Source organism: Sinocyclocheilus grahami, unplaced genomic scaffold (assembly GCF_001515645.1).
Source record: "Sinocyclocheilus grahami isolate Dianchi unplaced genomic scaffold, SAMN03320097.WGS_v1.1 scaffold77.1, whole genome shotgun sequence".
Taxonomy (NCBI): domain Eukaryota; kingdom Metazoa; phylum Chordata; class Actinopteri; order Cypriniformes; family Cyprinidae; genus Sinocyclocheilus; species Sinocyclocheilus grahami.
The window spans coordinates 1,089,957-1,103,206 of record NW_015505256.1 but is presented as its reverse complement, the minus strand read 5'-3'; the positions used below and the strand labels follow the sequence as shown (position 1 = coordinate 1,103,206).

The 13,250-nt window shown below is 36.8% G+C and overlaps 1 protein-coding gene across 1 annotated transcript; it reads right to left on the bottom strand.

Annotated features, from left to right (window-relative positions):
- Positions 1-996: 996 nt before the first annotated feature.
- LOC107586067 (aspartate aminotransferase, cytoplasmic-like) lies at positions 997-8,515 on the bottom strand. The gene is made up of 9 exons (XM_016273284.1): positions 8,281-8,515; positions 5,190-5,371; positions 4,597-4,720; positions 4,255-4,367; positions 3,892-3,996; positions 3,397-3,547; positions 3,120-3,285; positions 1,796-1,938; positions 997-1,290 (listed from the first exon to the last, which is right to left on the bottom strand). The coding sequence occupies exons 1-9, from the start codon at positions 8,387-8,389 to the stop codon at positions 1,154-1,156; spliced, it is 1,230 nt and encodes a 409-aa protein (XP_016128770.1). The 5' UTR covers positions 8,390-8,515; the 3' UTR covers positions 997-1,153.
- Between the last annotated feature and the right edge of the window lie 4,735 nt (positions 8,516-13,250).

Sequence of the window (13,250 nt, the reverse complement as noted above, 5' to 3'; positions counted from 1 at the left end):
CTGTTATGGAAGAGAATGTTTTAGATTCATATCAACAAATTTCACTTCAGGTACACGAAAAGAAAGTTCATTGATGTTTAACAACTGCTGGACTATTTCAGGATGATAACCTTTGCTGGGTGTTATTTTGAGGCAGAACACATTATTTGAATATGCTTATCATAAATTGTGTTCAGATAATGCCACTCGATCACTCAGAATTGAAAGCCCATTGTCAGAAGTGCAATTTGTGCCTGTTAAATGGCAGATTCTAAAACTTTTGCTCCCTAAACTTAAAAATATGGTTGCGGCTTTGCATATAGTAAAAAGTTACTTATAGTTGCTTAACTTAGAGGAATATTTCACCCCAAAATGAACATTTGCCAAAACTGCCCTAGTTTCTTTCTTTATCAGATTTGGGGAAATGTAGCATTACGTTACTTGCTCAACAATGGATTCTCTGCAGTGAATGGGTGCCGTCAGAATGAGAGTCCAAACAGCTGATAAAAACAACACATTAATCAACACCACTCCAGTCTGTCAGTTATTGTCTTGTGAAGTGACAAACTGCTGATTTGTAATAAAGTTTTTTTTTAAATCTTTAAACTGTGGCTTTCAGTTAAAATGCAAGTCCTCTATCCATAATCAGCAGAGAAATATGCACAGATCAAGCTGAGTTTACAAGTGAAAACAGTCTAGGTCAGTTCTAAGCAAATATGAGGGTGGATTTTGATGTGAGAGAACAACAGGTGCTGCTTTGTTTCTTACAAACATGCAACTTCACAAGATGTTAGTCGTGTGGGTTACTTGTGGATTATTGTTGTTTTTATCAGCTGTTTGGATTCTCCTTCTGATGGCACCCATTCACTGCAGAGTATGTAATGCTAAATTTCTTCAAATCTGTTCTGATGAAGAAACAAACCTTGTCACAGTAAGTTTAAAATCGACAAGCATATAATATGAATAGACAACAGAGTAAATTCTAGCAGTGCCAGTCATTCTCTGTGTGCAGTTAACAAATCACATACAAGTTAAAACAGAATGTTGAAATGCTGATGACTAAATTAGACCAGGAAAGCTGGTGAGTGAAGGGGTGTATCAGTGTGTGTGTCTGTGCGTGTCTATGTTCCTGTGGACACACACACACAAACAGGAAGTGTGGTAAAGGTGCTTATTAGACTGTAGTGACAGCCTCATGAATGGACTCGGCCACATAGTCGATGTTCTTGGTGGTGAGGCCACACATGTTGATGCGCCCGCTCGCCATTAGATAAATGTGCTTCTCTTTCACCAGGTACTCAACCTGCTTAGCTGTAAAACAGAAAACAACATTTTCAAATGGTTGTGTGACATTTTATGTGAATTTGAAACACATACACTGCATTAATTAACAAAATATCAAACTATCAATTAACAAAATATCAAATAGTGGCAACTGCAAACAAATTGATTTTTCCTAGTACTGGCTTTTAACTATTTCCACAGTACTAGCTTTTAACCATTTTCTCAGTACTATTTTTTAACTATTTTCTCAGTTTTAACTTCTATTTTCACATTTCTTACATTCTAGCTATCTTCTCAGTACTTTGAACTATTTTCTAAGTACTAGCATTAACTATTACTATCGCTTTTAAAGCCTATAACCTAAAAGGCTTTAAATAAAGATTTGAAACCACAGCAACTATTTATCTCCAGCTGCAGTAAAGTGTAAGGAACAGTAGATAAAGCATGACTGACTGCCGTGTTAGAACAGATGTTTCCAGTGGTGAGACACATGGATGAATGAAGTGTGAAAGCGCTAGAAGGAGATGCTTACGGTTGAGTCCGGTGAAGCTGAACATGCCGATCTGCTCAGTGATGTGCTCCCAGGTTCCTGGAGTTCCGAGTGCTTTGAGTTTTTCCTTCAGCTGAGCACGCATGAGCAGGACTCTGTCTGCCATGGTCTTCACATTGTCCTTCCTGTAGAAAGATGGAAAAATGCCAGACTATGAATATCCCTTAAAGGGGTCATATGATGCTTTTTTAAAGATCATTATTTTGTGTATTTGGTGTAACAGAATATGTTGACATGCTTTAATGTTCAAAAAACACATTATTTTTCATATACTGTACATTATTGTAGGTCCTCTATGCCCCGCCTCTCTCAAACGCTTCGTTTTCTACAAAGTCCCTCCTTCCGACAAGCGCAGTCTGCTCTGATTGGCCAGCTGACCCAGTGCATTGTGATTGGCCAAATACCGCAAGCACTCGTCGGAAATGTAACGCCCCTTACCATAATCGCGAGCTTCATCTTTCAAAATAAATGTAAAGACAGAGCCCGAAAGGGGAACAGAGTCCCGTGACAGACACAGTGATGAAGCTGGTATGTGTTTGCAGTACACAAGCCACGGTTAAGACAGCTGACTCCACTTTGATGTGAGCTGTCTCTCTCTCTCACTCTCTCGCGCGCGCGCACGCACACACACACACACACACACACACACACACACATACACACACACACACACACACACACACACACGATGCGCAACACCCCGCATTTGAACAGTCAGCAAAAAATACTCAAACTAATAACAAAACATACTTACAGTCACTGATTCAGAAGGTCGTGTTAGAACGAGCTGTTTTAGGGGGGCGTGGCAGAGTCTTAACTTTGATAAATAACATCTCTTTGGTTTTGAGACTTTAGTCTTTGCAACTTCAGGGATCTTATCTATGCACAATCAGCTTGTAACACTCCAAAGAGAAAGGAAAACTTGAAATCGCATCATATGACCCCTTTAAAACATACATATACACTGGTGAATCTCACAAAATATGTTAAGAACACATGCAGGTCACATTTCATCCCACATTTGTTTTCTTTTGCACAGTTTTTTTTTCTCCACAAAACAAGATATATATATATATATATATATATGTGTGTGTGTGTGTGTGTGTATAAATGTATCATCTTTTTAAATCATCATAAATTAAGGGCAGTACACATAATCCTATAAATACTGTAGTTTACAATTTAATATGTAATAGATTTTTTACATCACAGTGATGAAATTGAGATTGAGACACAATATTAAATGTATTAATGTTTTGTTGTTGAACCAAAATCATAAAATTAGATTAATTTTAACTGCATTTACCATTCAGCAAAGAGTTCAGGGGTGTTGAGTGTGATGGCAACCAGACGTGCACCCTGGGATGGAGGGTTGGACCAGGTGATGCGAACGATCTTCTCCATTTGAGACAGTACACGGTTCAAATTGTCTTGGTCTTTGGCTACAACAGTCAGGTTCCCCACTCTCTCATCTGTGGAGTCAGATTATTCTTTACAATCAAATGGTTCTGAACAAGGACATAGTACAAGGCATTAAAATGTAATCTCTAACAACTAACATAAACTCCACTGGAACCACTTACTGTACAGACCGAAGTTCTTTGAGAACGACTGGGCACAGAACAATTCAAAACCCTGTGACACAAAGTAGCGGACAGCCCAGGCGTCCTTATCTAAATTTCCTGAGGCGAAACCCTGATAGGCTGAATCAAAGAAGGCAAACAGACTCTTTCGCTGAAGAGAGAGTTGAGAGAAGAAAAAAACCAGATAACAACATCTCTGCCATACAAAAATGCATTTTAGGGAATTACAGCTCCACTGATTAACTTTTCAGTAACATTCTGTGCCCTGTATAACTCTATTACAATTTTGATATATGTTGGCTTTAGATAATTATTATGCAATAGTTAACTCACTATTTATAAAACTGCAAAGAGTTTAAATTTAGACAACAGTAGGTTGTAATTGCACATTGTGCTTAAATGTCTTATAACATGCAATTAGGATCCATTTTTGTATCAAGGGCTTCAATGTTCTAATCTTAGTCAGATGATGTGGGGTTGTTGTGATGGTCTCACCTTCATGACATCAGAGATCTGCTTCCACTGGTCCTGGGTGGGATCTGTGCCGGTGGGGTTGTGAGCGCAGGCATGCAGCACAAAGATGGAGTGATCAGGTGCACTCTGACAGGAAAGATATAGTGTCAAATGGACTGTATCTAGCAGAGGTGTTCAAACTTTTAATACGAAGGGCCAAAAATCAAACTAGATTTTTTTTAATGCCCTGATTGAGCCCAGCAGAAAAAAAAATCTGTCAAGCTCAACACTTCTTTTTGCACACAATCAAAGGTTTTTAGATAACATTTATCAATTACTGATAAATAAGTAACTATGAAGAGCTCGTTTCATTAAAGAAAATGGAATTTCGAAATCGCTACTAACCTCCAGGTCACTCAGAAAACCTTCCAGATCGAGTCCACGCTTCCCTGCATCCCAATATTTGTATGGACGGATGTCCTCAAATCCAGCGTTAGAGAAAACAGCATTGTGGTTCTCTAGAATGAAAGACCACAAACTGAACTGAACACTTTTAGCATTTGACCCAACAATATATATATATATATATATATAAAGTTAATTATTGAACTTAAGGTCAGCATGAAAATAGTTAAGCTCTTTTGAGGCAAAACTTTAACATATATTTTATACTGTAGTCAATGAAATATTAGAATGAAATTTTTTTTTTTACAGTATTTTCCTTGTGTAATTAGATCTTATGCTCACCCCATGTTGGCGCAGACACATAAATTGGAGTTTTTGTGTTGTCGGTTCCATTGTACCAACGGCGAAGAAACTCGGCTCCGATCTTCAGAGCACCAGTGCCACCTAAACACTGCACAGCTCCTACCTGCAATACAAAAAAACAACAACAACAAAAACCTCTACATTAGAATGATGCCAGTTCTAAATGTGTAACAAGGTCTAAAATAAACTTTTTGCCAAATCTGAAAATGGAATGATTTCTGAAGGATAATGTGACACTGAAGACAGGAGTAATGATGCTGAAAATTCAGCTTTGCATCACAGGAATAAATTATCAATAACATTTTATTTTTTTAATAAATAAAAAATAAATAAAAAACTGTTATTGATATAGATCAGGGTTCCTCAAATCTTGCACTGCAGAGTTTAGCTCCAACCCTAATCAAACTCACCTACCTGTGACTTTTTAATGATCCTGAAGACATTGATTAGCATGCTCAGGTGTGTTTGATTAGGGTTAGAGCTAAACTCTGCACGAAAGTGGATCTCGTGGGCCAGATTTGAGGATCCCTGATATAGGTGATCAAAACAGGATTTTAAGCATCTCATCTGACCCGATTGTCCTTGATGGCAGGACTGTCTTCACCCAGAGCGATCTGAGATGCACTGGAGCGAAACTCTGGCAGGCCTAGAATGGGCAGGTACTCGTGGTTCAAACTATGGTCATCAGCGATCATCTTCTCCACTTTTCTCACCACGGGGAGAACCCAGGGCTGACCTTCATCTGTCCTGTACGCTAAGGAGAGGAAGAGGAAGAACCTTTCAACCATACTACTTCAAAATACAAAGGCAAAACTCTGATTTGTACACTACCGCTCAAAAGGTTTGAATTTTCTATTCATCAAAAAATTGCCAAAAACATCATGTGACACTGAAGACTGGAGTAATGGCTGCTGAAAATTCAGCTTTGCCGTTACGGAAACAAAAAGCATTTTAACATACTAAAAAGTTATTTCAAATTGCAATGTTTCACAAACTGTTTTTACTACATCTTTAATTAAAATAAATGCAGCATTGATGAACATGACAGACGTCTTTCAAAAACATTTAAAAAAATCTTACAAGTCAAGTCACCTTTATTTGTATAGCGCTTTATACAACAATAGTTGTCAAAGCAGCTTTACAGTGTTAAACAGGAAAATAGTTTGTCAGTAATGCAAAAAGACAATAACAGAGTCAGACCCCAAACTTTTAAATAGTGTACATTACAGCATCCTGAATTCCTATCTACTCAATATCTCTTATGTGTAATTGTTCCTTTTTATCAGGGCTGTCTATGATCAGGATTTATCGGTGAACTTTTACCCAAGAGCAAAATTAGCTTATTCGACACTAACGTATACTGCTCATGTCCTGATGCAATACTTGAATGAAAAATTCTACGCAAATACAGAACAAAATGTATCCAAATAAATTCTGTCCTGTACATAAACTGGTAAAGTTGTGGAATCAAAAGATTTTGAAGCAGAGCAATGACTTTAATAAATCTGCATGTCTGAATGCATCAAATATTAGATCAATGAGCAATTAATGGTGAAACATATCTGGTTTAGTATAATTATAAGCCTTTTAAAAAAGTATAGCATATTGTAGTCACCTTCTGCAGAAGTATGACAAGCTGTAGTTAGAGACTGTAGATGTCTTTAGAAAGCATATGAAATCAGTGTTCTGGGTTGTTCAAGACGGATAATAATTTCAATCGGAAGAAAGACCACAGGCCAGGGGGAGGTGTTCAAAACCAGTCCACACACAATCAGGACTCAGGGAAATTTAGAGATGTGACTTTCAGCTTTTGCTCGTGTCTCAGAACCTCTGGAATCATGGAAGATAAAGATAATCCTCCGAGGTCAAGCTCTCTAAACGGAATCAGGAATAACTACACAGCAGATGACACATGACGACTGCTTCTGCACAATAATACTGTTGACATAACACAATCTACTCAACCCCAGCTAACAGCACTGCACAAGGGGCCTGGTCTCCAATAGAAACGACCAATGCCGGAAGAGTAACTTTATCCTTCAATATATTTAGAAACCCTAAATGCCTCTGGAGCTAAATGCCATGCCTTTAGTTTAATGTCAGATAACTGTACAGTTTAATGTGATACAACACAAGTTAAACGTTTGAACACATAACTTCATTCTTTATTATACATTGTCTATATTTTAGCGTATTTAAAGAAGCATACATGTGAACTCTTTAAATACTGTTTAAAAGCATCCCAGGATGGACCTCAAAAGTGTGCAGAGCTCCTTTGAAAAAGGTCAGATATAATATGATTTGTTAACATTGTCAGTCAATGCATTTTAAACATGATTAAAAGAGTTCAAATGTTCTTTAGACTCAGACCGAGTCTATATTAGCCTACAAAACCAATTGCAAGAATGTAAGCTTCAAGATCAAAAGACTTTGTGATTAAATAGACACACATATTTACAATACAAAAAACTTAATTCAATATGTGTGCATGATCTGCATATAGTCTAAAGCGATATACGTGCAGTAGTATGCAATAGTTTCATTTCAAATCATATATGAATTATCTCATGTTACTGATGATCAGTGTTGGGGGTAATATATTACAAGTAACGCAAGTTACGCAATCAGATTACTTTTTTCAAGTAACTAGTACAGTAACGCATTACTTTTTAATTTACATGAGAATATATGAGTTACTTTTTCAAATAAGTAACGCAAGTTACTTTTTTCCCTCCAATTTATTGATCGACAGCTCTCCTGTCCCCATGTTGAGAGAAATCAGATGTTACTGCAGTTCTAAAATAAATATGAATATGCATTAATTCATCTCACTCACAAAAAAAAAAAAACACACAGATTCAGTATTCCTCAAAATGAATCAAAATAATGCAACTCAGAATATGACGCAAACCTACAATAATTAAATGTTTAACAACACAAATATCCTTTATGTGTTTAATCCCATTCTATTAACCAATGTCTTTGCTTCTGACCTTCGATGATCCAGTTTAACCGTACTAATAAGCACAAATTACTCTAGACAAACATTTATGTCTTTGTTTATTGCTGAAGTGTGTTGAAATGTCTTCTTCTGCATTCTACTGTACGGACGTAAATTTACATTTCCTTCAGCCTGAGGCTTATTCATTTCACTTTTGGTGTGAAAAGGATTTTATATTTGCCAAAAATAGAACTTTTTTATTTTAAAAACAAACAAGCAAGCCCTGTCCAGATTTAAAAAGTAACGCGAAAGTAACGTAACGCATTACTTGCCATAAAAAGTAACGCAACTAGTTACTTTTTTTTTTTTATGGAGTAACGCAGTACTTTTAAAAAGTAACGTTCCCCAACACTGCTGATGATATTATTGGATTTCAGAAAACTAACTGCTGATCTCTAATCTGGTGCCGTGGCCACCACTACAATAAATAACCCGAAACAGGCCTTACTTGACTCTAATTTATAAAATAGACATTTTTAAATGCACTGCGCTGCAGTAAAGCAGAGCAGATTCTTATTATTGATATGAGGCCTACTGTTGTCATAGAAAGATAACTGTGTGTGCATGGCCAAAGCATGCATGAACTGACAAACACTGACATTCATATTCGTATATTTTGATATGTAAATGCGTGTGTTTATTATATGAAGCCCATCTCTCACCTCCGACTCCCAGATTCACCTTGCTGGGATTCTGGTCTTCACGGAAATCTGCTGTCAGTTTAAACACTGCGACAGGAGCAGCCAGCGGGACCTCACCAAATATCGACATGATATTGTGTTAATATTTCTACAAATTATGAGCAAGAAGAGGGAGAGAGATACGCGAGTACCGCTGGACTGAAGCGCGGTGTGATGGAGAGAGAGACAGACTTTAACCTTCAGATGTGAGATTTGAGCAATGGAGGACAGGCGTGTCTAAACTAACCAATAGAAACCCAGAAGTATATGTGCGACTCGAAGATTACCCAATCATCTTTTAGAACAAGAAGGTCAAGCCGCGTCATCAAAGAACGCGCCCGACAGCACTGCGGGGACCAATGGCAACTCGAATTTGTAAGAGCGACCAATGAGAAAGTAGAGAGGGCGGGCTACGTTTGCTTCAATGGGCAGCGTTGTTTTCATTCACACCCACACAGTTATCTGGATCATATTTAAGTTGTGTAATTTATGGGCGTTATGTGCTTTGATGAAAACAAGAGTTTCATAATATCCTGCTTTGTTCAATTTAATGATTATAGTACTCTGTACTTCCACCTTCCACCATATCAACCATAAACACTGTTGAATTTGATATTGCTATGAAATGACAACACGATCAGTTTTTATATATGTGGTAAGTTAAAAGATTACTCATAGCAAATTTAGTCGAGGAAATAGAGCACCTGTTTTGGACAGACTTCACAAAACTAAATTAATTAATTAATAATAAAACTATAACGCACACAGTTTTTTTTATTTATTATATATATATATATATATATATTATTATACGTTATGTAAAATGCTATTTGTGTATCCAGACAACAAGAACAGCACAAAATACAGTCTCTTTGTACACTGTTTTTTACAAAACTGACCTTTAGCAAAAGCTAAACCTTAATATTTGAGAAGAAGAAAAAAATAATAATAAAAATATGTTTCATATGTCATGTCCCTGTGAAGCCACAAGGTGGTGGTCTAAGCTTTTGATACTGTCCCACACCTTAACCCTTGTGATCTGCTCTAATGGAATCATAATTCAAGGCCCAAGAGGGACAAGGGAAACATGAGCTGTTCTGTTAGTGGTATTTATATCATGAAGGTCTCTAAAAATGTATGCCCAGACAACATGTGATCTCCTGTTCATTATCTTACTACTTTTCCGTTGTTTCTTTCATAATAATACTTCTTTAGAGTTAGCTAAAATTCGATCATAAACTTCAAACTTAAAAAAAAAACAAGTTAAAGAAGGTTCATCTTTGGTTTTTGATCATGTGCTGTTAAAGGATATATTTCAATTGTCAGGATACTGTTGGAAAGCCACTCCAGGCAGCCTGTATGGTGTATCCTAAAAATGTAATGTTTTGTCAGCTTAAGAGATCATACTTTTACTTCTCTTGACCTGCTATTAGTGAAAAATATGAACCTGAAAAAGATACGAAACTGGCATCTCCCTCTTAGAGTGGCAGCACCATCAGATAACTTATCAGCCTCAAATCACCTGCACAACCCAGACCTGTATTTCAAGTACTGTGATTGCTCTGTGTGAGAAAGTGAGCAAATTATTTATTAACCTGCAAAATCCTAACATTTTTATTAATTCATGTGGAAAGTATTTCTCGGCTTCTCTTAAAAATAAAGGTTACAAAAGGGTGTTTTCACAATAATACCATAGAATATCTTTTGTTTTTCTAGTTTAAAGAACATATAAAGAATCCACTCTTAAAAATAAAGGCACTTTATTGGCATCTATGGTTCCATGAAAAACTTTAACATCCATGGAAACGTTCCGCTTGACAAAAGCTTCATCATAGTGCAAAGGTTTTTTTTTTAATTAATAAAATGTTCTTCGCACCAAGAAAAAAAAGGTCTTTTAAGAACTGTTAACTGAATGGTTCTTCGGGGAACCAAAAATAGTTATTCTGTGGATCACTCTACCAAACCTATACCTCTGCGGTTTTGTGTTGGGATGATCTCATGCCCTCACAACCCCCAGGAGATATGGAGGAGTAACTTCTACACCTGCAGCATGGCCTCCATCTCCATCAGAAGATGTTTGCATTATTTGCCCGTCAGTAAGGGTAGCTTACCTGTGTGTTAACTGTCAGCTTTGTAATTATGGGATTTGAAGCTTCCAGCACAAGGTTTGTTGGCCTGGGGATAAACAGAAGGAGGCTGAGAGAAGAGTGGAGGCCACAGAAGCACATGACACAAGTGCCTCCTGGGGAATCGTTTGCAGCTTCTGTCAGCTAATACCATATCAAAGAGCATTCATTAGAGACCCGCCTCAACAAATATGAAAACATTGGAACATTATAAGTTTGCAATAACATCAACAAACACCTGAAATGCTGAATGAGCGCATTCAACGTTGCATAATGATCAGCTTCATTCTGATGAACTCTGCAAATATACACAAAACAGTGTTCAAAAGGTAGAATTTGAGCAGTCTTCTTGACTTCAAAAACATGCATGGACCGTGACGGAAAGTCGGCAACTCATACCAAACATGTATACAGAGCGACATTCCAGTGCAGGACCTTCTCGTGTTGTTCACGTGTTACATTAGCCTCCCTGCTGTGGGTCAGCGCACTTCGCTGAGTGAGGGCCATTTCAAAACTCCATGTTGGTTATTTTGTTTTCTGTTGCCAGTTTCATCAATTCTGTTTGATGGACTTGACTTGAAGACCACCATGTTTTCCCTTCTCTGCATTCTGAGTTTGCGGACCCGAGACGTTCAAAAGAGAGCAGCTATAGGTGGAGCTCAGTAAGTAGGTTAAATATCATGAGTCACTCTTTAAGAAAAGAGAGAAGGAAGAAACAGGGGAGAAAAAAAATGCAGTAGGAGACACCTCTTAAAGATTCAGAGTGGGCATGTTATGAGGGACATGTTGGTAAGAGATACGCTGTAGTTGGAGAAATGGGCTAAAATGTCCAACAACACATATTTCATTTGACAGCTCCAAAATTCATCATATCTCAGCAAGAATGTAACCACACAGTCAGGATTGGGGCAACAAACGTAATAGTTTCTATGGCCACATTTGTCCCTATGGCTGTTTTAACATGTCATTTTATCAGACACTACTTATTATTTTACATTATTACTATTATTATTTTTTTATTTCATTTTTAAGTTTAAATATCAATATATTTTAACCTTATATAGTTACATCAATTTAAAAGTTTAAAAGTTTATATTTTATTTTATTTTATTTCAAGTAAGGGGAATATAAATCACTTTAGTTTAATTTGTTGGCTGATAAAATAATGAAACATTTCCATTTTCTTTAAATAGCAGTCCAGGGTGAAGTGACATTTGAAACATTTTAGAAATAAAACTGGTAACTCATTGTTTTGGTAATTTCATAGCTATACCATATATCCTAAACAGTTGATAGTTATGCAGAATAGCATATTCATAGGTGATATTTACCTTGATTTTTCGCCTCTAGTTTCAGATTCTCAACCACAGAGGATATTATTTGGTAACCAACTACACTAACTTCTGAAAAAATGTTATTGGGACAAAATTGTTGGTTGTTTGAATAGCAACTGTGAGACATTTGTCGAAATGTGTGCAAATATGTATACATATAATAAATCATATAATGTTTTTTTATAGTTTAAGATGAAGTGTTTGGGTTTGTGACAATAGTAAAGCACTAAAAACTACACATTAAGCACATCTGAATGACTAAGACATTTCATAGATATTGTAAAAGTGATCTTCATTAAACAAAAAGTTTCAAAAATTTAACCCTTGGGACATAAACACTGAAGAAATTACAATCAATTTAAGAATCAACCAAATCTGAACTAATCTGAACGCTGAGATGAAGTGTCCTTCTCAATGTCTATGGTGGTTATGGCCCTGTATGTCAATATGAATGAAAGTATGATGTATAAGTGCTGTTAAGCGTGATTAAAGTGTCATTACTCAATATATGGCTAATCCATTATAGTTCTGTACAAACAGAACTAGTCACACCCTATTTATTGAGGGCCGAATACATTTACTTGCATGACTTTCATTGTAGCAAAACACAGATATGTGTACGCCTGTCTACAAATTGAACAGATGTTCCTTTTCTTCCAATTTTGACCTCGACAGGGAAGGCTATCAGTCATATAGCTGGGTCAGATGCACAATGGTTCCCGGCGAGGTTTCAAGGCCTGGCTCAACACACGGCCTGAAACCAGGAGCTGATAAGACTCACCTTCCGGGACCTAACAGGATCTGCACCTCCTCAGATACACGTTCTGTGTATATGGAAGGTTTTCTGGCCCTGCTGAGAACCATGTGAGGAAATGTCCTCCTGTTGGCCACTGCAAGCAAGTCTTTACCTGTGTACACTCTTAAAAATAGTTTTTTTGAATCTTTGGTTTCATGAAGAATGTTTCACATCCAAGGAACCTTTCAATTCTACAGAAGCTTCTTCATAGCAGAAAAAAGTTATTTAGACTATTAAAATAGGTTTCACAGTAAGAAAATATGGTTCTTTTAAGAACTGCTCTCCTAAATGTTCTTTGGGGAACCAAAAATAAAACCTTTTTGAACATTTATAGGCTACATTTTTTAAATATACATATAAACCTTGAGATATTAGTTTCAAAATGATTCTGATGGTACACTGACTTCTATTAAGGAAAATGTCTTCTGTTTCTTTCCCACGTTCCCACCCCAAACGTATATTTTGGGAGTTCCCATATTTTGGGAATTCCGCGAAAAGGGCGGATTGCTTTACGGCACCAAAAAATAGGCTACACTACTGGATGCTAAATCACACACTTCCCTACTATAAAGTAGGCCAAAAACAGCACCCTATGTGAACACAGTAGTATGCCCGAATTCACAATATTCATAAAACAGTAGGCAAAAAGTCTGACCTATTATTTCCGTTGAGATTCTGAAGTGGGCATCTGATGGA

Coding starts and splice junctions, on each gene's coding strand:
- LOC107586067 (XM_016273284.1), bottom strand. CDS start 8,389: ATGTCGATATTTGGTGAGGTCCCGCTGGCTGCTCCTGTCGCAGTGTTT. Junction 3,548..3,891: donor AGATCTCTGATGTCATGAAG/GTGAGACCATCA, acceptor CTCTCTCTTCAG/CGAAAGAGTCTGTTTGCCTT. Junction 1,291..1,795: donor CAGCTTCACCGGACTCAACC/GTAAGCATCTCC, acceptor TCTGTTTTACAG/CTAAGCAGGTTGAGTACCTG.